This window comes from Corvus kubaryi, unplaced genomic scaffold (genome assembly GCF_017639235.1).
Source record: "Corvus kubaryi isolate FWS band 111438036 unplaced genomic scaffold, C.kubaryi_AGA036_p1.0 69, whole genome shotgun sequence".
Classification (NCBI taxonomy): domain Eukaryota; kingdom Metazoa; phylum Chordata; class Aves; order Passeriformes; family Corvidae; genus Corvus; species Corvus kubaryi.
This window is the reverse complement of record NW_024582057.1, coordinates 36,644-61,562: the sequence shown is the minus strand read 5'-3', so window position 1 is coordinate 61,562 and position 24,919 is coordinate 36,644. Positions and strand designations below refer to the sequence as shown.

Here is a 24,919-nt window from a genome sequence, read left to right as displayed (position 1 = left end):
GACGGCCGCCGCGTTCCCCGTGCAGGACCCGGCCAGCGGCGAGGAGCTGGGCCGGGTGTCCGACTGCGGGGCGGCTGAGGCGCGGGCGGCCGTGCGGGCCGCGCACGAAGCCGGCGCCGCCTGGAGCCGCCTCCCCGCCAAGGTAAGCGGCCGCGGGAGGTGGCGGCGAGAGGGCCCCGGGGCGCTCCGGTCCGGTCCGGTCCGGTCCGGTGGGGTCTCCCACGGCCTCGCTTCCCCGTCCCTGCGGGCGGCGGCCACGGCAGCCTTGTGTCTCCTTCTTCCCAGGAGAGGAGCGCGCGGCTCCGCCGATGGTACGAGCTGATGATGGAGAACAAGGAGGAGCTGGCGCGGATCATCACGGCCGAGAACGTGAGTAGGGCGGCGGGGTGGGCACGGGCACTGCCCTGTGCTGGCACTCGCGCTGGGATGCCCAACACACGCAGGCGAACAGTGACAATCAAATAAAACTGACACTCGTCAACACTCCCTGCGCACTTAACCAGTTAGCCACCGTGTCCTTTTAAATAACTTCGGGCATATTGTGCACTCACATTGCTCTGCTAGGTTAGTGGATGACGTTTCAAACATTCTTCTACCGGACATACATAAAGTGCGTTGGTTTGATGACGGTAGTACCTAACCAGGGGAAACCAGACTCATGTTGTGCTTCATGGCATGCAAAAGCATACATCCACCTAAACCGTGGTTCTTAAGGCAGAAATATTTGTGACTGGGAAAATTCATGTAAGTCTGCAAGTTGGATTCACATAGTCTGCTTTGGTCTGTATCATTGCATAGTCTGGGAGCTCACAAACTGGTGTCCTTTGGGATAAAACCTTGCTGGAAGATACTTCAGCAGCTCCTCTGACCAGCTGCTAATGGTCATTCAGTCCACGGGATCAGACCTGGGGATAGTCCAAAGTGTGAAAAATGAGGTTCACTCTCCTGTTAGGATTTAAAAGTTTAATGAAGGACAATAAGACAAAGATAATAAAGCAAAATTCACTGTGCCGGGTGCTTTGGCACTCAGCTAAGAGCACACCCGTTATTTTGGAGACACCCTTTACATACCTGTCCTATTGCATCAGCCTAGTGCATATTCAAAATCAATTATGCATATTCAAACTTTTCCTTAAACTAGTTCGCATGTTCCAGGAACTGGTCAGCATTCCTTGGAACTGCCTTTTTAGAGCAGGCACATTTCTTGGCTGTGGTTTTAGTCAGTTTTTATCATCACCCTCAGAGTGGGCTTTGGTCCATGGTTTCTGCAGACTGTAGTTGCTGATAGTTGGTATGTCGATAGCAAGGGTCTTCAACACATGTTGGTTGGATGCTATCCAACCAAGCAGACAGTTCAATTACCACAAGCATAACTATATTAGCTATTTCACTATTATGTCTAAGTTTAGTTAATGACAGAAATAAAGGCATTAGTTATTGTTACAAAACTACCTCTTTATAACAAAGCTACTTTAACATTATACATATAGCATCTACTTACAACAAAGCTACTTTAACATCCTTCATTTTAACATTTGCAGAAAGCCAATATTATAACATTTATCTATCACAAAAGCAATACTCCCCCCAGAAAAAGCAAATGACCCTGGCATAAACTTGTAACTGTTTTGCCATGATTTGTGTTTTTCTTCAGAGTGGTAATAGCATCTAATTCAGAGTTTGTAAATAAATGCATACTACATTTGCTTGTCCTGGGCAGGTATGAATCGAGCATACAAAATATTGACTATACAGTGATGGTATATTGAATCCACACAACTATTGCTGCTGCAATCATAGAGTCCTTTTTGGAGATTGCAGTGTATGTCATAGGGAGGGGATCATAAAGTACTCTGAAAAGAAGAGAAACTCCAAAATTACTTGAATTTGTTTATATTGCTTCTGTTTGCTGCTTACAATGTATCTTCAATCTGATTTAATCAAAGGGGAAGCCTCTGAAAGAAGCACAGGGTGAAATCGTGTATTCAGCCTCATTTCTGGAGTGGTTTGCGGAGGAGGCTCGACGGATTTATGGTGATGTTATTCCAGCATCTGCAAAAGACAGAAGAGTCCTGGTGCTGAAGCAGCCAGTAGGAGTGGCAGCCATTATAACCCCAGTAAGCATAGCTGAACTCTTCTGAGCCACGTGAAGGTTTTCAGCTCAGCCCACAGCTCAAAATGTCATTTATTTTCTGCAAAAACAGGAGGCAAAATTTTCCCAACTTTGATTGTACTATTTTCTCTCTTCCTAGTGGAATTTTCCCAGCGCTATGATTACCCGGAAGGTTGGTGCAGCTCTGGCAGCTGGCTGTACAGTGGTAGTGAAACCTGCAGAGGACACGCCTTTATCAGCATTAGCTCTTGGGGAGGTGAGCTTTCAGTGCTAAGCTTTACCTCAGCAAAGGACTGACACTGTAAACAGGGAGTCAGATGGGCTTGGAAGGTAGCTCTGGCCAGCTTCATATGTGAAGAAAGGACGAACTGTCTGACTACATGCAGGTGTTTTAGTTCAGTGAGAATCTTTGTAAATTGCCTCTAATATGGTCTAGAGCTTCAAAATGGATCGGACCATTTTGATACACAAAATATCCTTATATCTGTAATTTGGTTCTTTTGAACAGACAGCTTAAACTGGAGCAAAGCTGCTCTCTGACGTACCTGTGGCACCTGTTCCTAGTTGTGCTGAGCCCTTTTGGCTTCTGTTGACTTACAGATAGTTTTCTTCAAAACAGTGAACAATCATTAAGTGACTATTCCTCTTACAAAATGCACTAATAATGCAAATTCTGTTTTTCTTTTGTTGCAGCTTGCAAACCAGGCTGGAATCCCAGCAGGAGTGTATAATGTTGTTCCCTGTTCCAGACAACAGACAGCAGCTGTAGGGGAAGTTCTATGCACTGATCCATTGGTATCCAAAATATCTTTTACTGGCTCTACAGCAACAGGAAAGGTACATATGGGGACAGAATATCCTTGAAGATTATTACTGTGGTTATGCTAGAAAGGTAGGGAGAAAGTGTGTGCCTTTATACAGTGCCTTCTTTTCTGGCTACTGTACACAGATTGTCCAAAAAATTGTGTACCTCTTGAGATACTGCTTGTATATTTTAGCATCAGTACTCACAGAAGGATGCCTGTCTGCAACTTCTTGATAACTGCCCTTTATTAAACTATGATGTGAACAGTTCTGTACAAGGTGTTCTTGGTTTATATCGTAAGGTGACAACATGCTAGTAAGAACACTGAAACTGAGTTTCAAAGGTACCATTCAAAAATGGCTTCAGCAGTTGAGAGAAAGGATTAGAGAAACAAGTTCCTGGAATCTCTGGTATCAACCTTAGTCAATAAGCAATCTTGTTGCCATCTATAATTGAATCACTAAAACTGCAGTGTGGCTACAAAATGACAGAATTCTCTGGGATGGCTGTATGCAGAATGAAGAAAAAGACTGGTATCAAGGTAAATCATAATACCAAATTCTGTCAGATCTTGAAAACTTTCGTAAGGTTAGCCAAGATTTTATTATCAAAAAGAATAGAACAAGGAAACAAAAAAAAGTAACAATATTAGTGTATAAAAGCTTGACCTGACCTGAAGTTGATCAAAATCTTTCTCTGCATTAGTCATTGGCCAGAATCTCATCTTTAAAGATTTTAACGGAGGAAATTTGTTTTTGTCATAGAAGATGGTCTAGCGTTGTAGGGAAGCTGCAGATTATTTCCTTGCCAGAGTAATTTTTCACTGCCTTTCATCCGTGATTCCACTGTTCACATCTGTTAGAGGTACAGATGTCTTTGTCTCCTCTGTTGCCTACAGATCTTGCTGAAACATGCAGCTGGCACTGTGAAGAGAGTTTCCATGGAGCTTGGAGGACATGCTCCTTTTATTGTGTTTGACAGTGCCAATGTGGACCGGGCTGTCGCAGGAGCCCTTGCTTCTAAGTATAGAAACTCAGGACAGGTGAGAATAATCTTCTTGTCCATGTTTCTAGACAATGAAGAGCTGTACATAAAGTTTAGGCTGTAAATAAGCTATTTTATGTAAAAGGAAAGCATAGAACACTTCACTGTGAAAAGTGCTGCAGTCACACATGGCTCTGGGCACTAAAGGCAGTTACCAGCAAGTCTAAATAGCAACACTAAAATCCCATGTATTTTCACAACATACATGGCAGTCAGTAGCATCACTGTTAGAGAAGATGATGTTCTCTAGGACTCCTTGCAAGAGCTTGAGAAGTGATAAGGCATTTTGTCATATGCTTTGTTAACATTAAATTGGAGAACTAGAGCTGTGAAAGACACCATCTTGCTTCAGTTTGTTAAGACACTCACAGATAGCTTTTTCCACAATGAATAGCTTTAAAAAATTGATAGACAAGATTCAAGTGCGCATTGCTTCAAGTGTATTTCATTTAGGGTCAAAATATTTTAAGAGAATCACTTTCCAGAAGAACAGTCAGCTGAGAAGGGCTGTGTGGAGACTGTTCCAGCCTTACAGGTACATGTGAACATGAAGTTGATGAACTCCAGCTTTTGAGAAGCACCAAATTTTCAGTGGATTTGGGTGGTCATTCGATGGGGAAAACTTTGCTTGAATAACATGAGAAGACGACATGACTAATATTGGGAAGAAAGAGACGAAACAAAAGTGGACAAGGACCACTAAGGGATCAGACCCAGACTGGACAAGATCTAGCATTAAAGGCACCTCTGCTGCTGTAGAGAAGGATAAGTAGCTGTTACTTTTCACATACTGTAGCAGTCAAAATAGGATGCAGTTAAGAGCAAGGGGTAGCACAAATAAATAGGCCATTGAAAGCACTTAGAAGCAATTTTTAGGAAGAAAGCAAACTCAAATAATAAAGGAGTTAGAAAAAAGACCCCAGACCACTAAGTGTGTTCTGAGTTTCTGCTGCTCAGTCCAGCATTCTGCAGTCTAGAAGGTATTTTGTGCAGCTTCTGGGCCTTGGTTGATCCATGTATTTGAGTCCACAAAACTCACAAAACATTTCCCCAGCATAAGCAACTTTGCAGTGTGACGTATTTCACACACCCACTGACAGCTTGTTGAAGTTGTATTTCTAAAATGGAAGGGGTGCTGAAAGATATGGCATAGGTTGGTAACAGCTTAGGATGAGGGAGGAGAGGCAAGGGACATCAGTGCAGTAACCTAATTCTGTGCATGAAGGCCAGAATGAATTAATGGATGGATTAAATACAATATAAACCACTGGGGTTTTGTCTTATCTTGTTTGTTGTCAGACCTGTGTTTGCACAAACCGTTTCCTGGTGCAAAAGGGAATTCATGATGAATTTGTGGAAAAGTTTGCTAAAGCTATAGAGAAAGAACTGCATGTTGGAAATGGATTTGATGCAAAAACTACCCAAGGACCACTAATAAATGAAAAAGCCGTGGAGAAGGTATAAATAAATATTTCATTTTTGACATCCTAATTTTCTTTCTATGATCCATAAAATAACTTTACATTTATGTTTCACTTTTTTTCACTTGTTTTATTAGAACATATTTGCAGTGTGGCTGGAAGTGTGTTCTGTCCACCAAATCCATGTGTACATACAGACAAACAGATGTGGACAGTTCATGCATCATCACCCTGTTTCCATTAAGGGAAAGAGAGGCCTCCTTTAGGAGAAGCTGATTCCTCCTGATTACTCCCTAGCTGTTCTCAAGTCCATTCACTGAAATTGGATACACTGTGAGAGCTGTGTGGTGATCCTGCAGTTCTGAAGCACTGTGATTGACAATTTCTTTTGAAGAACAGTGTTCTTGGCAAAAGCTAGGGAGAATAATTAATCAGGGTTAAAATACCAGAACTCTGGATGTTGTAATCACTTGAAACTTCACATACATGGTGTGACTCTTCTGTTTTGGATGACCTGCAACTCCAGAATTTTTTTTGTTTAAATCCTAGTACATCACATCTTCTATAATACTTCACCATTCCTAAGGTTAAATATTAAGTCAGGTGTCTCATACTTTGTAAGATATTACAGCTCAGTTGTATGCAGGCTTGGTTTGAAGCCATTATACATAAATGATGCCAGCTTCTCTCTCTTTATAAAAGAATGGGAAAATATTCAGTTATTTGGGAGACAAAGGATACAGTCCTTGAATTTCTTTCCTTCATGCCTTCCATTCTTGTATCACAAAAGTGTAGTGTGTGTATCACATACAACTATATATATAAATAAACACTGTATATAGTCACTTTCTATAATTCCTGTAATTTCAAAGGACAGTATTCTAGGTGGAGATTGCTACTTTAGTTTTCTTATTACTTTGTTGTGTTCAGATGAATTGTAAATGTAGGGGGTAGGTAGAATTGTAGATGTAGGGAAATGTTCTTGCCGGTTCCATGTTGAGAGTTGTTTCTCTTTCCATGGCAGTCATGTACTTCTGTTTTCGTAGTGCTTAATCACTGATACAAGATTCAGTTTTTAGTCCTGCAAAGACTTTTTCTCACATTAGGTGTAGGCTTTTAATTTCTACAGAAAAGTAGGCTGGGGGCAACACTCATAACTTATTCCTCTGAAATTATGTCAGACCGAGAGAAAAAAGAATTAGAGAAGTTAGATAATACTGCAAATGATCCTCTGCAAAGTGTAAACCTCTCTTCAAAATTTTCTCTTTAATATTAAAGTGTTGTTTCTTCAGTAGGAAATGTATTCTTGCTCATTCTTAAATACTGACTTTAAGATTTTTGTTATGCATATATCAGGTAGAGAAACACATTAAGGATGCAGTTTCTCAAGGAGCATCTATTGTGACTGGAGGGAAACGACACAGCTTTGGGAAGAATTTCTTTGAGCCAACATTACTTAGTAATGTTACAACAAAAATGCTTTGCACCCAAGAAGAGACATTTGGCCCTTTAGCACCAGTTATCAAGTAAGATTATTAATTTTACAGATTAAAATTAACAAAAAAACAATGAAAGATTATTTTGAATAATCAAGATTTGAAAGAGTTTGCAAAAATTGTTTTTGTATGATCACACAAATCTTCTAAAAAAACGGGTACACATGTGAAAACATCCTCTGGATATGTGGTTCATCCGTTTCTTTCTCTTGACCTGATCTTAGCATCTCTGCAACTTTTAGAAAATTAAAGTGTCTCAATAGTTAAGCAAGGCTAGATAGCAGCAAAACCTTCACTGGCTGCATGATCTGTGGTACGAAATAGGAGACAGGACTTTTGAGTTTGTCATGTGATTTGCTAGTCCTAAGCTTTTCTGACAGAGGATGACTTGGAGCTGTCTGTTCTCCTTAAAGCCTTCCCTGCCTTTGTGCAGAGCAATTGGATGTGATAGAAGAACATACAGTTATCTCTCAGCACTGAGAGTGCTGTGTAGTTGGGGAAATAGGTAGGCTAACCCATGTGAAGTAAATGGTTTGGTTACCATCCAGCTGCCTAGGGAGGATAAAGGCAATCTCAACTACTTAACTGCAGTTTCAATTACGAGAAGAGGTAGACATTTCAGCATTTCAAAATGCAAGTTAAACTAGGTTTTTAATGTACACTTTTGGGAAAAATAAATTGACATTTTAATTCCTGATAAGACTGCTTCTTGTCAGTAAATCAGCAAGACAGTAGGTGAACTGCAGACCTCATTTTTATTTTTGCTCTTTCTATTGCAGATTTGAGACTGAAGCAGAAGCTGTTGCTATAGCAAATGCAGCTAATGTGGGTTTAGCAGGTATGCCTCTCTGTCAGATAAGTGTATTTCTGTGGTTTTGTGAGCTTTAGTGTTATGGGATGATGATTTTGAATGTCAGTACGTCTCTTTTTCACAGTCGTCTGCAATTGTTCTTACTGATTTTCATTCCTGTATCTCTGTGTCTGCACGACAGGATATTTCTACTCCCAAGATCCAGCTCAGATCTGGAGAGTTGCAGAACAGCTGGAAGTTGGAATGGTTGGTGTTAATGAAGGCATAATCTCGTCAGTGGAGTGCCCTTTTGGTGGGGTGAAGGAGTCTGGCTTAGGGCGAGAAGGTTCAAAATATGGCATCGATGAATACTTAGAAATAAAATATGTCTGCTTTGGAGGATTATAAAAGCCTTCAGACAGCACAATCCCAACAATTTGAGGAAGAATGCTGTAGTTTTAATAAGCTTATTGAGCCAGAAATACATATGAATGCAACTTCTACTTTCTTTAGAACTAATCAACCCTGTCCTGTGTGTGTATAGAGATATCTACAGTATTCCGTGCTGCCAAATGTTTTTACATGGTCTTTGTGTATACATCCAATTTTTCAGGAATGTGATCACAACGCCCATTATTTTTAGTAATGAGTAGGGATGTACATTTATTATTCTTGAATTATCCCTGTGTAACTGGGAGAACTTGGAGACTTGTGCCTAATGAAAACAGATTATAACCAGTAGCAAGGGGAAACTAGATCACCATTTTTACTACCTTTAGTGTTTCAGTGTGGATATGGGAGGCTTTGGGATGGCAGGCTCCCTGCAGAATTTTGTGTAAATACTCACACTTTCTCAAGTGCTTACATGACCTTCTTTAGAAGCAAGCATGTTTGGTTTTTTGTTTTTTTTTTTAATTATGGGAGAATCTACTGCTTACAAAAGGTGAGGAATTGTTTTGAGCTCTGTCTAGGCATCCACATAGGCAAACAGCTTTTTCAGCACTGTTGATGCTGACTGCAGGGCCGCTGCCTGTTCAGGTTTAGGTTTTTGAGCAAAGAGGTGTAATTTGTGCCTAACAGCTTGCATGCCTAGGATGAAATATGGCCCTTGTTTGATGCCTGTTAGCCCCAGCAGTCCTGGGAACAGGACAGTCCAGGACTAAGAATTGCTGATTTATTGAGAAGCAGGAGGAAGATGGGATACTTACAGGAATAACTTGCAGAATTTTAAGGGGAGACTAGAAGGGCTATGTGAAGAAACCACAAGTGGTGACATGATGATAAAGATAAACGCCCTCCCTTTCATGAAAAGACCATGACTCTCCTTGGGTAGAAGTACAGTCCCTGATGTAAATATTGCTCAGTGTCTAAAGGAACATTACACATCCCTTTTAAAGAATAGGAACAGATATCCATCCCTGTGGGCTTTGTGTCTTGAATTGGATTTGTGGTTACGCACGTGAATGTCCATTAGGGAGGAAGGTTTAACAACCTTTGAACATGGCTAATTTGTGACATAATGAAGATTAAATAGTGGTGGTTAGAGGTGAGACTTTGACACATCACCTCACTATTCTGTCATCTTCAAAAGATGATGTAAGGCTTCCTTATTATGAAATAAGCAATGTTTAAACATTATTTTAGTGGCAAGTCAAACAAAGCACTTTAAAAAATGTGCAATGTTAATTTGGCAAATAAATCAGTGCTGCAGAGGTTAAGTGGAATAAATTTTGTTTCTTGTATTCATTACAAAAATAAGTAAAAGAAGGCAGTGGAGCCCTTCTTCCATTAAAGTAATGAATGTACCCTATGAATGAAATATTTAAAAATATTTTATACCATCAGGCAAAGAGGTACCAGATAACACAAGACTTGGGGAAGGAGGGAAAGCAAGCTGGAACTGAGTTGCACAGGGATTTTTTTAAAGCGCACATCAAGTAGTATTGACTGCTACTTCTTATTTTTAAATATTTTTTTATGGTTGTATTTATGTAGCAGTTGAGACCAGGTGGGTCTGGAGCACACTATCTGTCAGTACTCTGTGCATCACGCCAACCAAAGGGCATTTACTGCCCTTTCAGTAATTCCTAATGCACCAAACCCACACAGTTGCGAGGGTGAGGACTTTGTACTGTTATCTATGCTTGTTGTCAAGAATACAAAAAGGATGGCCTATTTGTACACTAGTTACAAGAAACTTTCCTATAGCCAACTTCTAAGATTACATTACTGAGCACACCGGGTGCCTGAATTTGGGGAATACGGTGTTGTGGGAGGAAGCTGTTTGCCAGCCTTGGCTACCAATGTGTTTAGTATTAATTTGAAAAAATAATTTGGTAAAAGAAGGTCATGCCTTGGTTCCTGGGTCCCACAACACAGTGATGCAGGCATAGTTACAGGTATTGCACACAGGTAGAATATCTGCCCTTGAAATTGCAGACTTCAATTATGTCTGCCTGTGAACTGCACTATAAGGTCAAAATTAAAATCTTATTTACAGCTGTATGACAGTGCAGTATTTAATGTAAGTGTGCTTCTTGGGACAGTGCCTTTGGAGGATAAATTCTTTAACCCTTACTCTCTTCACTGCAAAGTTACTGATCTGATGCATTGGTACATTTAAAATCGTAATGTCATTTCTGAGAATAGCACTTATTTGAGTGTTTACTCTTTTTTCAGCACTTTTAATGAGTGTTTACTCTTTTTTTTAGCAAGTAATACCTTTTACTATGCCTGATAACAAGCACAAACAATAATTAAAGATAATGTTTGTAAGAAATTTTAAAAATACCTTTGTCTAGATTGGACTGTGGTTGGATTCCAGCATAATATCCTCATGTCAGTAAAGTCTACATCAGTTAAGCACAGAATAATCAAAGTTGTCTTCATAGCAAAAGCTGTGATTCTTCAACAAAAGATGTACTTGAATTCTCACACCTCAGTTGTGTTGATTGCACTTGTGATAGTTTAGCAATTTCTGGATATTAAAACTGTGATGAAAAAATGTTTTCAGTTAATAAATAACTTCTATTACCTTACTCAATGCTGAATTGACAAATTGACAGCAGCCACATTAAGTTCAGTCTTTCAGATTTGCACAGACAATTTTGTTCTGACAGCTTTATCACTGGAAAAGACAACACTTCTTTGCATCCACATGTTCATACAGTGTAAGATTTTGGTACCTCCAATTACAGTCCCTTGAATCTAAATCAAATACATGAGACTACCTGGGCATAGTAATATGCCATCAGTCATTTTGTATGTGAGTCTTTTATGCTGAGTCGAAAATTTTATCACAGGATAGGTTTTGTAGATTAGAGTGTCTTCCCTGCTTTTGTGATGTGATAATTCTTTATTTCATTTATTAAGATTTAAAATAAGAGTTTGGGGAGCTCCTCTGTTTCTGTCTAATTAATACAGTCTTGAAGCCTGAGAAACTGTCTTTTAATTTCCAACTTGACATAGTCACAGCAAATTTCCATTTTATTTTCTTAAGTTACTCTTTAAACAGCTGTTTGACATACACACACCCCCACCCCCACTGCCTGTCTTCTCTGTATGACATGCTCTCAAGAAATTATGTTTACCTGTTCTACTGGATATTAACAATTTAGCTATCTTAAAGAAGATTTAAGTATGGTGTTCAGAAGCTCTAAATTACATTTCAGCACTTGTTTAAGGGGTTTCCATGTCAAAACTTCCTGCTTAGGTCCTTCTAAGAAGAAGGACCATGAGAAGTTGGTGGTTTATTCACCTTATCAGTGAGTGCCAAAGCTGCTTAGCACAACTGGCTGAAGTTGTTTCGGAATCATGCCGATTATCTTCTGTTGCATCACCTACTCACAGGGATGGGGGAAGGCTACTGCTATTACCAGAATGTACAGTGCAATAACAAAGGAGCAGACTCCATCCTTCAACAAAGGACATACGTATCTCATCAGCTTATTCAGCTGCCAGTATTCCCTTGTAGTCCCGTGGCAATGTTTGAGGCACCACAAATCCAAATAGTCTTAAAAAGTTGCTTTCATGGTGTATGATTTTTTCCTTACAGAAAGACACTTGTATCTCATAGCACCTTTTATTATCACTATTTAGCACAAACTTAATACACAGCAATGGAAGGATTTTTCTTTTACAGTTCAGAAACAAGCAGCATAACCTACCCCTCTCTAACAGCATATTTTAGTTATATTGCAAACCTGTATCTCTCATTATCGCTAAGCAGCTGACTCAAGTATGGAATCTGTTACAGAGTAAGCCACAAAACCTGTGAAACCACCACACTTGGCATGACAGCTGGTGATTACTTACACACAGCCAATTAAACCAAGTAAGGACAAGCACCACATGAAAACTTACTGTGAAGTGCAGTAAATTACTCTTTTCCTGCTCTCTGATGTACTGAATTCTCTAGAAAAAAGATGCTTCTGTCAGTAGAAAGGGAAGGAATCAGCTACTGCACTGCTTTTATGTTTCAGTACAGACAAGCTACGGTAGACAACATATGTCTATTAGCCTAGCCTGAGTGTTGAGTCCAATACAGAGTACCATGCTTAAAAGAGTGACAAGCTTCTAAAAGGAAAGACAAAACTTTATTAATAGTTACATAAATGTAGTAATTTCAGCTCAGAAATTGTTCCAGTTACAATACAATAGCATTTTCAATAAATAACATTTTCTAGAAACAGATTCCTAATACAAATTCTGTAATAGCTCACCCATCCACCCACAGGGAGAAGTGCTTTCATACAGAGACAAAATACACATGTACAGCTCATCTGCACCTGATTCATAGCCTGTGCAAAAATTGTTTGCCTTTGCTGCCTCCTCCTTAAAATTTTATTTCTAAACTTTGTATTTCCCTTTGTATTTCTGCCTTGGGGAGTTCAGGATATAAAAGGTACATAAAATGGGTTTTTCTTTGCTGCAGAAGTACGGGATTAGTATTCAAGTTAGGGATCCCTGATAAGCAATAACTGACATTAAGAAACTAATTCACCTCTATCCTGTTTCCGTTCTCCTGGAGGAACATTTTCCTCTCTCAAACCTCACCTAAATGGCAGAAGACTACATTTACTGTCATTTTATTACTACCTTCCCAAAGCTCCACCTGACTACTGCCTGTTACTGGTATACCAGGGGGCAAAACTAGTTTCACTTGAGGTTAAAAGCAGGAATAGAATGTTTGCCTAGGAACTCAATTATTTCAAGAACATCAGACTATCTAAGGAAAGTTTGCACCAGCACAGAGAACACGTCTACACTCACTCTCTCACTGTTAAGTTCCTTGCATGTGTGTGGACTTCTCTTTGCCTAAAGGAGACCAAGGAAAGGAAAACTGACATCATATAAGCAAACAGCTGACAGCACAGAACAGATGCTTGAACAGTACTTTTATCTGATACATCTGACAGAGGGAGAGTAAGACTGTTTACCTAAAAGGACAGAGTTGATCATCTATTCTTACATATGGAACAAGAATAACCTTTTTTCCCCTATGCAAATAAACAAATCTCTGTAATAAGACAGTTTGCATTTTGCTTTGTTTTCTCTACTTAATATGACAGGTTGAACCATAGGACAGATAATTTGGGTGTGGATCTCAACAGATTTGCCAAGGTAAATTTTGTTTCATACTGCAGTACGGTTTCGGTTAGGAAAATTAAATCCACAAGACAATTACCTGTTCGCAGCCATGGCAGTTTCATGCTGTGTATGTACTGCATTGAATACTACACTTGGGTACTGAACCTGTTTAATGCTTAGGAAGTTTTTTTCCAAAATATACTCCTTCCTTAAAATGCAAACAAATGCAGTCCTTTTACATAGCTGGACAATCCCTGCTTGTGTGTGTAAAACCATGATGCAAGTGAAAATCCAGCGCTTACACTTCAAGGCAACGAGGCACTGCAAGTATCACCACACTGACTGCCTGTAACAAAAGGCAGTATCTTAGCAGTGCCAAACTGAACTATTCTTTATTTTCAGCAGATTCTGAGCCACAGAGGACAAGCTCTATCTAGTCTCCTCTGCTTTTCAGTGCAGATGAGTCTTTTGGGAATAGCCCTATCCCTATTTCACAAATCAGCTGCCAGTACTCTTTCTGTATGTGAAGGAAAACTGTGTGCAGAAGTAAACGCGGGGACTGAGAATCTGCTTTTAACCTATAATAACCCAAACCAAAGGGTTAGAATCTAAATTCTGCCAATATGCTTGCACTGTTACAGCCAGTTTTCTGACCCTTTCATTCATGGTATGACCTGACATTCTGCAAGAAAGCAGTAGTTCTGGAAATAACAATTATACTGAATCAAGATACAAGCCTTGCTATAGTCTCTCCTAAATTCCTGACACAAACATGCTTGGCCAAGTGACACAAATGTGATACCACAAATTCACAGAGCCAGCTTCTGTGCAAGTTCCATATATTAAAAGCAAGCCTGGTCTTATGGTGAGAGGCATAACTTCTCTTCCCAAGCAGGTAGAATAATCAAACTAGTAGAATTCAGCAGCAGCTGAAAAATTTAAACTATATTCAACTTTGAAAACATAGCTAAAATACTATTAGCAACAAAGATATCAAAGTATCATCTAGAGAACTGAATTTACCAAGCAGCTTCCACTTGCTAGGGCCTTATACAATGAGAAATTGGTCTAATACTTCTTATTTGTTAGAGTGAGAAATACTTAGCCAAATCATGCATACGTTCTCATGGCACATGAACTTACCAGTGATCCAAAGATCTGAGCCCACCAGTGTGCATCCATGGGCAGGGGAACAGTCCTGGAAATTCTGCAGCATTAAGGAATGAAGGTTTATGACTCCTGGAGTTGTTTTACTAGAGAATCAGTTTTTCATTTTGGTGGGGTTTTTTTGTTTTGAAAAAAAGAAAAAGGTAATTTAATACCTTGGAAGAACAACATCCTAGGCTTCAGCACTGGCTTTAAAAACATAAAATAGATGTAAGTCATCTATTACATAAAAATATTATATCTATTACATCTATTAACATAAAAAGATGTAAGTCACTAATTTCACAAAACTGACAGATGCTGCTGACTGCACTGACATGTCCTAGAAGGCAAGCTTCAAGATAAAGGCACACTGGAGACAGAATTTACAGAAGCATCAATGGCAGCACAGCACATATAAACTTGAAATTGTTTAAGCAACTTATTTGCTTGTTTAAAAATGCATGTTTCCAAGAGAATAATTCCTGCTAGAACATTCTGTGAAGTTGTTCAGAATGGATTAAGCCCAACATCTGGATTTCAAAGGAAAGAAATAAATTAGTATTTTGAGTGGGCTTTAACTTTTTTCAGGAACGCTTTAAAGTGAACACTGCTTTTATCATGTTAACACATATGGAGCAGGAACTGAAAGACATCAGAAGCTGACCTTGCTTTTGTTGATGAAGTTATTTAAAAATATATATATATATATACACATATACACACACACTCTCAAGAAGAGGAAGAGTGTGATAAACTAGATTTGTTGCAAGAAATAGCCTAAAACCCCCATACACAGAGTTGAAACTTGGTTTCTGAAGAAAGCAAATCATACCATTCATACTGCACTTCGCTGGTGCGTATGGGAAAAACATGGACAACACCTGTATTAGCCCTTTTTAGCTCTTCACAGCCTCTCCCACCACAATGACTCCTGCAGCCCCACAAAGATCTCCAGAAAAATGCAGGGCTGGACACAGGGTAAATACTCCTCATTACTGCATTAGTAGCCTTAGGGACTGTTGCTGACTGCACTTGAGAATCAAAGGTATGAAACAAGTTATGAGCATGCTATGTTGCTGCAACTTTTGACCACTGATTTCTTCCAGCCTAGATGGTTCTGACTGTTGCCAAGTCCATTACGAAGAGAAGCAGAGAAGCTACAGTGTTCAACCCAGCTACTCTGTTGTGTCAGACTTCTAAGAAAGGATGAAGCCCCAAAATTCTCTACTACATTATTCCTCATGATGGAGATGGGCTGTATGCCCTCCCTGACCCTTCTAAACTGCTCCCCTTGATCTCTATACTGCTCCATCCTCTGATAATGGGTTCTCTACCACTGGATTAAAAAAAACAAAACAAAAAAACCAAAAAACCCTAAAACATTTTTAAAAAAACTCTTCAAAAATGCTCCCAGAGGAATGTTTTCTCCATCAAAACACATCATTCCTCCGTCTCAGCCCAAGACTCCAGTACATCAGTAGAGGACCCCCAGGAAAAGCTGATGTCATGGCTAAACAGTACTACTCACTACAAGTGACGACTATGTATAAAAGTCTGGTCTTCAGTTAGGGGTTTCAAAAGCAGTACCGGGGACATGATTTCAAAGCCTAACAAGCAGGCCGTGAAGAAATTATCCAGATTGTGAGCAAGAATGTCAGAACTGCAATACACCTACCCTTGCCAAAGACATAAAAGGATCTCTTTAGGCCAACACATCCAGTCACTGAATAGCCAGAGAGGAAAAAGTCAAAAAAATCTCATGTTCAAGCTAAAGTATTGCTCAGTACTGATTACCACGACAATGAAGGTACAATGAACGTCCTGCTCCACAAGGGTATTCTCCACAAACATTTCACTACACAAGTGCCTGGTGCATTCTTTAATTGAGTGCTTGATGCTGACAGATGAAAACTCAGCTGAGCATTCAGTCTTAAAAGGTCCAGAGCTCCTCAAAGTGATCTAAAAAGGTTGTTTGGGATGCTCAAAATGCTTCTGAAGGTGCATCACACCAAGTCCATGCTGCTACAGTTTCCTGGATGGACATGGCAGAGCCAAAGCAATAGGTCATTACAGAAGCAACCTAAGGCTAGAATTCCCTGCAGAAACCACACCTCCTATGTGAATAGTGGGAATGTTGCATCCTACAGGACACAGATATATCATGTTACATTACAGCTGATCCAGTGCAATCGCTAGTTGTTAACTTTCTCTGAAAACAAGAAAGTTTTCACCCGATGAACACTAACCTAGGAAAGGAAGTCACAGAGTACAGCTGGATAAAGACACTGCACTAAAAATGCTCTTCGTGTTTCTGTCCTAAACTGAAAATTAAGATGGAGCCTGTGGCCACATATTGCTCTCTATAGTTGTAAGGAACTTCATCTATTTTGGCTTTTGCTGTTATAAATCACACCACTTCTCAAAGACAGCATTAGGAGCACATATGAATCTGTATGCCATTGTTAGTTACCATAGTTTGTAGCAGAACAGCCCTGGCTAGTTTTGTAGCAGTGATTTAGAAAAAAAGGCCTTCTGAAGTTCAAACATTCAGCACAGAACATGCTAGAAATAAGATGTGCTTTTTCTTATTCCTATGATGGTGACAAGAGGAGTTAGCTGACCATCTAATCCTTTCTCCTTCCTTCTGCCTTCCCCTACCTGTTCTAGAAATTTACTCTTTAATCTGCAATTAGTTGACATTTTAGGAATCTGTCGGTTCTGGAAAAACAGAGGTGGGCCAACATGTTTCAGATGTGTTGCACCAGTGTGTTCTGTGCTTTTACCCTCATTCAGTTATCTGTCTTTGGAGCTGTAGTTGAAGGAAACTCCATTTCTGATGGATCCATTTATAAGTGTTCTAGAATTCTCTCTTTCAATCTTTTCTCTGCTGAAGATAGTGTCCTGATCACTGTCAAACTCTGATTCAGAGACCATCAGACTGGAGTTGTGTTCTGTACTTCTGTGTTTTATACCTGACAATGAAAAAGCAAAACAAATTCATTAGAAAGGTTTGGGTTTTTAGTAACATCTAACCATCTTCTCCCCTGCTGTGATATGAAAGGTAAGTGAAAATATTCTCTGCAGTGCAATGTAACAGCATACACCAATACAAAAACTGGCTTAGGAAGTATCATATACCATTTCAGATACTCTTATTGCTTCATTGCAGGCCCATCAGTTTATGACTCTGAAATATGAATATATGTATTTAAATTTGAAACAACTGGATTATCTTAGTACACACCCAATGAATTTTTAATAGCTTGAATCTGGAAATCAGTCTGTCCACTCAACAACCTTATTAACATGAGTGGCAATGAAATGTCATGGTTTCTACAGAAACATTATCTCCATCTTTCTAGGGCAGCAATTTCTCAGAATGATTTTGTTTCCTTGGACTTGAACATTTCCTCTGCTAAAAACTGGAAGTCAGGTAAATTAAAAGATACATAAACAGCAGCTGAAATCTACTGATGTCTAACAGGGCACTTGTGGTTGAGGAGGGAACTGCTGTGCAGCAAACAGCTCCAAATTAAAGCATGTGCTAAAGAGGAGGAAGGCTTACATGGAGAAAATCTGTGGGGCAATTAAATGTTCTAAATTAAGATAAACTGAAGCTCAGAGCAGAGGCTGAGCCCAAGGCTTTATTAAAGAAATTAACTGATTCTCCCCCAACGACTTCATTGTCTGTTTGTCTCTGCCATTCCCAAACTTGTAGGCCTGCTTCTGGGCTCATGCTGCCTACAAGTATCAATTCAGACACACCAGCTGCACGCCTAGTGGATGAGTTCCCAGGTTGCTGTATAGCACTTACCATATTTGGGCCGTAGCTCCATCCTCTCCTGCTCATCTATGTTATCTAGGATGGTGTATTTTGTTTTCTTTCTTATCTTTGTCCTCTTCCTGCTAAAAAGATAGTTACCAAAAAGACATTTAATTCTCACATACGCACATAAATCTGCTCCCCCTTCCTTTGCATACACATACCCCTATATACAGAACATCATTGTACTTTCTCACCTCCACTTAAAAATAGTTCCAGTTTGTACCTGAATAAGGCAGCTGCACAATATGGACAAGACAGTATAGTTTATTTGCTCTCTGATATGGAAAGATGAAGAAAGCAAGGCAGATTGATTTGCTCTCCTAAGCCACAGTTTGTTCAATTCCAACATAGTAACTACAGACACGGTAGATGAATATTCATATGCCCCCACAGTTCACAGTGGAGAAGCCACCTTACTACTCAGCCAGCATTACAGCAACAACCAGCCTTGGCCTCCCTTCCATGATCTTCTATAGCGTTCACTTGGCAACTCAAAGTTTTTAAAGGCTCCAAATCTCCAGCCAAATCTTGAGTCTACACTGTCTTTTTCATGCAGTTTCCACAAGGCAAAGGGAATCTCTTGCTGTTCTGTCCTGTGCAGTAATTCCCTCCTCTTTTCCACAGGAATTTGTATCAACCTGCCCTCACTCTCAGACACAAGCCACATGAGGACAAAGGACAGAAGCAGCTGAACTCATTAAAAATCCCTCAAATAATCATCCAATATACACAAGCCTGTGAGGCTCCACACCACACTGTGGAGGCGGAATGGGACACACTTTACTATTTAAAGTTTTCTACTAACAGCACTGTTCCTTCAACCATAAAAATAAAATCGGTATCGACTCCCACGCATCCTTTACATACTGTAAAGACACCCTAGAAAAAGATGAAAATCCAGAAAGATTTTGATGGCATTTTATTTTTGCTAACACCTGAACAAGCTATCTATTTGCTGAGCTGTTTGAGCTGCAGCAAAAACACTTGCTCTACTGACAGAACTTGCAGGGGCTTGTCACTTGAAAGAGAATTTCTTATCAGCTCACTAGGAAAGACTGGAGGGGAGGCAGAGAGGGAAACAACATTCAGTAGTATGAGTGTTCCTGTTTAAGGAAAGGGGAAGCAAGAAGTCTGCATGACTGAGATCACTACAGTACTCCTTGCCTGAAAGCCACATGCAGCCCAGCCACCCACCCTTCCTGTCCAAGGGAGACACGAGACTGGGAGCAGATCCTTTCCCATGGCCTAGAACATTCCTACATCAGTGACCTTCAGGGTGTGCCTTTTTTTCTTAGTATGGAGTACCTGCAGGACTCAGTAGGAGACTGAAGATCTGCAGTATACTCTCAGCATTTTAACATTAATTATCACTTAATGTGAAGGGTACTGCAATATTAACTTTTTGGTTTTCATAATGCAGAAGAGCACAGACACACAAATGGATACTCCTTTTTTCAAAAGAAGTGTGTGTCTACAGAAACAGATATAGGAAGCTCCTCACATGTCCAAAATGAGCTCAGTGATTTAGTGCTATGGACTGGACTAAAATGTGGCGGTTGTGTGCAATTTTTGCATATACCCCATCAAAAAGAAACACAAATCATGTACCTTTTGCAGCAGCAGATGCAGAACCAGGTAAGCCCTACCACGACCACAATCAAAATAAAAACAGATACAGTCACATAGAGTATACTCCACTCTGAAAAAAGAAACACAACAGTGCTTTTTAAGGTCATATGAATAGAATAACTTCTAATACAACTCTATTAAAAAAACCAATCCTGAGGAATGGGGAGTGGCAACAGGAATGTAGGAAAACTCAGGACCATCATATTCTTATAAGAATTCATAAAAATTTTTAGCCTTTAAGATTAGAAGTGCACATTAGAAAATTTTCTTCCTCTCAAATACCTTTTACCATCCCAAGATACCTGAAGTCTGTGTGGGAACTGACAGTCCTGCAAAGGGTCACGGTTACCACCTCAGTTATCATTCCCTAACTGAAATAAACAGGATGTATACTCTGGGTCTGGCATTTTAGTAGTGCTTTAGAAGAGGAGCTGATTAGAGGTAGATCCTTCTACTCGCACATTTATATTTATAAATCCAGGAAAACAGGAAAGGATACAGACAGATGTGCAATAAATTGAACTCCAACATGTGTATACTCACAGTTGTCAGTGTTACCAGGTTCTAAAGGTCAGTATTGGTCAGTCCAGAACACTGATGTTTTCTTTGCTTAGATCAGACCATACTTCTGGCACAGCAGCATCAACTGCCCACTCAGAGAAATTGAAATTGCTGCCTCTTTTCCAGCTTTGCAACAGTCCTACTCAAAAGCTTTGTAATGCTTAACGTTATTCAACAGCCCCTCCAACTGGCCCCAAATTGTTGCAAAATCTCTTTCCCATTACCAAGCTTTCACACTCTTTTCATCAAATAGTGAGTCTCTTTAAAATCTAGGCTACTACTGTCAAGACATCATTTCAGGAAATTATTCAAATATCTTTCTATAGAAAGGTATTGTTGGGCTGGAAAACACAGACTGTTTCAGTCTTCTCTCAGCATCTACCTCCTAAGTATTCCCCGTTCTGAGAACAAATAATCAACAGTCTCACAAGACGACAAGTTACTCTTGAAATATATCCCACAACACCCAAACTCACCACAATTACTCTCTCCATCATTTAGATAACGATGAATCAAGTTTTCCATCCACAGCTGGTAGCAAATGCAGCGCTTTGTTATGGGGTCACAGTGCCCATGTCCAGAGCATTTCAAAAGACAGGCTAAGAACAGAACCAAACATAGGGTCAGTTGTGTAAATGTCATACACCCTCTTAATGTAAGACTAGATTGGTGGCAAAGTGTCTGCTCATAACACTGTGATATGTTTTGAAACTCCCTTTCCTTTGGGCCTATGTGTCAAATAGATCTACAGTTTAGCAGACTGCTGGCTGTGAGGAGAAAGAATGTAATCAGAGTATATTTATAACAGGACAACAATCCTTTTCAACCAGTAAACAAAGACTGAATTTACTATACCATCAGTACCTATTTTATCACTGGAGCTTGCTTACTTTCTTTGTATTTGAATTGTTGTGTCCTGATTTTAAATTATGGAGAAGTCATGTCTGTAATACCTACGTATCTTAAAGGGTTGACATTACTATTGAAGCTTAAAATAAGCTTAGAAGTTCAAGCATCTTTTTGGGCAAAAGAAAGAGTTCATTATAGGAAACCCCAGCAGCCTGTGTACATTGCAAAGATTAGAAGACTAGGTGGTAACATAGCGATCACCTGTTTTGTTTGATACAGGCAGACAAGAACAAGTTAGATTACAAACCTATTTACTGAACTCTAAAAGCCCTGAAGGAAGCAGAGATATGAAACATAGCTACTTTATGGCTATATTAAGTTTTGCACATCTTCTAAGAAAAGGCAGTAGGTAGGGTATCTTTATCCTCATTCCACAGGCCTTCCTGATGCAGACCAGATTAGGATGTGCTTTTGCCTGCTGATACAGATGATGTCTTTTAAAAGTAACTCAGACCAGTCTACCTACCACAAATCACGAAGCATTTTAAGTACTGTCCTCAACATAATCTTCTGTAAAGCTACACCCACCAAGCCCAGACACCAGATGGCAGACAGAAGGACTTCATGCAGTGTTTCCAGGTGCTACGTTAGCCAAATGTCTGCAAAGTTCCGAGATGAGCAAGCACAATCCAAAACGTACCAGCCGTGTCAACTCGTAGGACTTTAAAAAGCAAGAAGTCAGCTTTCTGCTTCAAAAGCTGCACGTGCAGAGTCCGTGAAACATCTGATGCTTTGATCACTGTGGCAGGATGCCCGTTCTGCACGTAGAACACAACTGCGGTGCTGCAGAAAGAACAGCTAAGGTCAGGACTGCTGTCACAGATCACTTTTGTCAGGCATTCAGCAATAAAGGCATATAGCCTTTAGTCTTTTTTGTTTCTGGAAAGCCAATGTCACCACTGACAAAGATTAGGGAACTCTCTCCGTGGAGGAGTCAACTGATCTTCATTCTGAGCTGGGAGCACTAGCAGTTCTCTGGCTTCTCAGTTTCAGAGAAGACAGGTGAGGATAACAGCAAATATAATTCCCTCCTTGGTCTTCCTGACTTTTGCTTTAAGAAGTATGTATACATTTGCTTTCTCCACTCTCATGTAGAGCCTGTCACAAAACACTCCGAAGCAATTTCACTAACTTTAGGAAATTGTATTTAATAGGAGAAAAAGCTCAGAAGCAAAGGACCCAGAGTACTTCATGTGGAAGCCCTCCTGCCCTGTCATCCACAACTTTTAAGTTGGGTGGTGTTGATCTCACCCTGTATTACACACTTCAGGGAACATTTTAATTTGAAAAGCTCTGACCAAAAATATCATAGCTATAAATACTAGACTTTCCAAACTGTGTTTTTAAATTTTAAGAGGTTCCCCAAGAGCTAAATAAACACCAAAATGGGTTTTAAATTACCAAGTAGTTGACAAGAAGTAATTTAAAGCTAACTCATGTCAACAGGTTCTACCAATCATGCTGAGAAGTTTCTCTGGGTACGCACAGCCATCTCTAGCACTCTACACCAAGGAGAGGGCGTATTTCTTCTTCACAGTAAAATACCACATTTAAGAGAATCCACTGTGGAGTGTTCTGTGCAAAAAATGGATTTTCACCACCAGTTATATGGGAAAATGTTTATAAAATATTACAAACATCAAAACCATGGAGAAGAAGTAGGAGAAAAAAGAGGGAATAAAATAGATTTGATCAAATAGAGCTGGAACCTTATTTTGAAATGCAATACATGTTTCACTGTGAGAAAGTCTGTTTATCTTGCTCCATTCAGCATTTGGAAAAAACAGAAGCACTGTATGGAACAAGACACTGAAATACATATGCATGTACTTTCTTTAAAGGAAAAAAAGGTATATAGAAAAATTTGGGGTTTTTTTTTAAACAAAACACTTCAGTTCTGAGCCTCCACAGAGTTTGCTTCATCAGTTTTCTACCACAGAAGAAATTCACCTTTTAAAGTATATTCTGTTGAGAAGTATAGCATTTTTTGTCATCTTAGGAAAGATTATTTTGCAACTAATTATGAGCTGTGAGAGAGGCAAAGAAAATCACAAGTCCTCCTGGCACAGCAGGACATCTTTGTACCTTATATCTGAGTAGGCTTGTATCTTCTGAACTTTGATATCTGAATCCAAAACATTCAGCAATACAGCCAGCTGTCTCACCAGAGTGTCCTTCTGCTGCTCACTCAGCTGTCCCACTCCAACCTGCAGGATCAGCTCCACCAGACCACTCCTTTTGGGATCTGACAGAAGAAGAACATGCTATTCCTTCAGAGCCTGGCAGATCCTTCAGTACAACATGCATTACTTGAAAGTATTTATTAATACTGTAGTTTTCTGCATAAGACCCATATCACTGATAAGCCAACTCTTTCATGTACGTAGAGAAGTACTTAGCCTATATCATCACGTTCTCTCTGAAATAAACGTAGTGGGTCCTGAGATAGCAACCCATCTTATCAATACAAATAAAGTACTTCAGGGTGCACTTTCAGCATTTACACATTTCTGTGCAGAAGAGCAACTTCTGTTCCCTTAAATGCTGCCATCTTAAAGTCAGAGGTAAGGACTACATGAGTCCAATTACCAAGTTCACTGCTAATTATCTTACTGACTACCACCCAGGAAAAGGGAGCCAAAGATGGACTTGTATGCAAGCATGCAAGACTGTGAGTGTCTAAATGAGGATGGTTAATTTGAGAAGTATTGGGTATGTTTCAATAGTACTTGAACTTCTAGAGTGTCTTGCAAACAAAACAAACTTCACAGATATCCCATGAGAATCATAATCCATTTACTACGACTACATTCAACAATAAAGTAAGGAACAGAAATAAAATCATTGCCAGGAGCCAGACAAACAAGGTATCTCTGACAGACAAAGATTTCACACTCTCTTCCTGACACTTCAACTTCCATCCTTTAGCTATTTCACCTGCATTTACAACCCCCTGAAATTCTTTCAGGATTTTTTTTGTCTTTCAGGATTAAAGAAGAAAAACAAAAAAAAACACAGTTTCAACCATCAAACAGAAACATTTGTCCTTAAATTTAATGGTCAGCTCCTATCTCTTTCTACTGGCCAAACTAATTAACAACCAGAAAAAGAAACAAAAAACCTACAGTGAATGAGAAGCAACAAAAGCCTAATGAAAATATTAACCAGTAAGTATAGTTGTTATCTACTTATGGTGCCAACTACAGGGACTGTAGTAGTTAAGAATCCAGATGTCAACTTTTAACACACTTGGGCCTAGTCAGAGAACAGTAAGAAGTTAGGAAAATAGAGACCTGTTTCCTCTGTGTTTTAACTTGAGAGATTCTCATCAACATCTAAATAAATAAGTGAAAAGGAGAACAAAGATGTGGTATTCACAACATGTCGATGACCTTTTAATTGTCATACCAGGCCGCACTTCAACAGTTGCTGAATCAACATCTGAGTCTCCCTTAGCATCCGTCACTTTCAAGTGGAAAGTATAGGTTCCTTCCACCAGATTAGTTAACTGCAGTACTGCCTCGTGGTCTGAGCCATGGATCACATCCTGCAAAAACAAGGTTCAGAATAGTTACATCCTCAGAGAA

The 24,919-nt window shown here is 39.6% G+C and overlaps 2 protein-coding genes across 3 annotated transcripts in view; one reads left to right on the top strand and one right to left on the bottom strand.

The window, feature by feature from the left end:
* Window positions 1-11: 11 nt before the first annotated feature.
* Window positions 12-10,698, top strand: ALDH5A1 (aldehyde dehydrogenase 5 family member A1). Its single transcript, XM_042048987.1, has 10 exons — window positions 12-142; window positions 286-369; window positions 1,947-2,117; window positions 2,253-2,369; window positions 2,807-2,950; window positions 3,817-3,960; window positions 5,262-5,420; window positions 6,740-6,909; window positions 7,659-7,717; window positions 7,872-10,698. The coding sequence occupies exons 2-10, from the start codon at window positions 322-324 to the stop codon at window positions 8,075-8,077; spliced, it is 1,218 nt and encodes a 405-aa protein (XP_041904921.1). The 5' UTR covers window positions 12-142; window positions 286-321; the 3' UTR covers window positions 8,078-10,698.
* A 1,547-nt stretch (window positions 10,699-12,245) lies between these two features.
* Window positions 12,246-24,919, bottom strand: part of KIAA0319 (KIAA0319 ortholog) — a 45,798-nt gene continuing 33,124 nt past the window's right edge. The window contains exons 14-20 of one of the 2 annotated variants that reach the window (XM_042048985.1): window positions 24,741-24,879; window positions 23,418-23,577; window positions 21,973-22,115; window positions 20,900-21,022; window positions 19,842-19,932; window positions 18,222-18,313; window positions 12,246-17,379 (exon numbers count right to left, since the gene is read on the bottom strand). In XM_042048985.1, coding sequence (XP_041904919.1) covers window positions 17,201-17,379; window positions 18,222-18,313; window positions 19,842-19,932; window positions 20,900-21,022; window positions 21,973-22,115; window positions 23,418-23,577; window positions 24,741-24,879 — 927 coding nt within the window. In that variant the 3' untranslated portion in view covers window positions 12,246-17,200. The remainder of the gene's footprint in view (window positions 17,380-18,221; window positions 18,314-19,841; window positions 19,933-20,899; window positions 21,023-21,972; window positions 22,116-23,417; window positions 23,578-24,740; window positions 24,880-24,919) is intronic. The other variant, XM_042048986.1, reaches the window with a different exon arrangement.

Coding starts and splice junctions, on each gene's coding strand:
- ALDH5A1 (XM_042048987.1), top strand. CDS start 322: ATGATGGAGAACAAGGAGGAGCTGGCGCGGATCATCACGGCCGAGAAC. Junction 3,961..5,261: donor AGTATAGAAACTCAGGACAG/GTGAGAATAATC, acceptor GTTTGTTGTCAG/ACCTGTGTTTGCACAAACCG. Junction 6,910..7,658: donor CCTTTAGCACCAGTTATCAA/GTAAGATTATTA, acceptor TTTCTATTGCAG/ATTTGAGACTGAAGCAGAAG.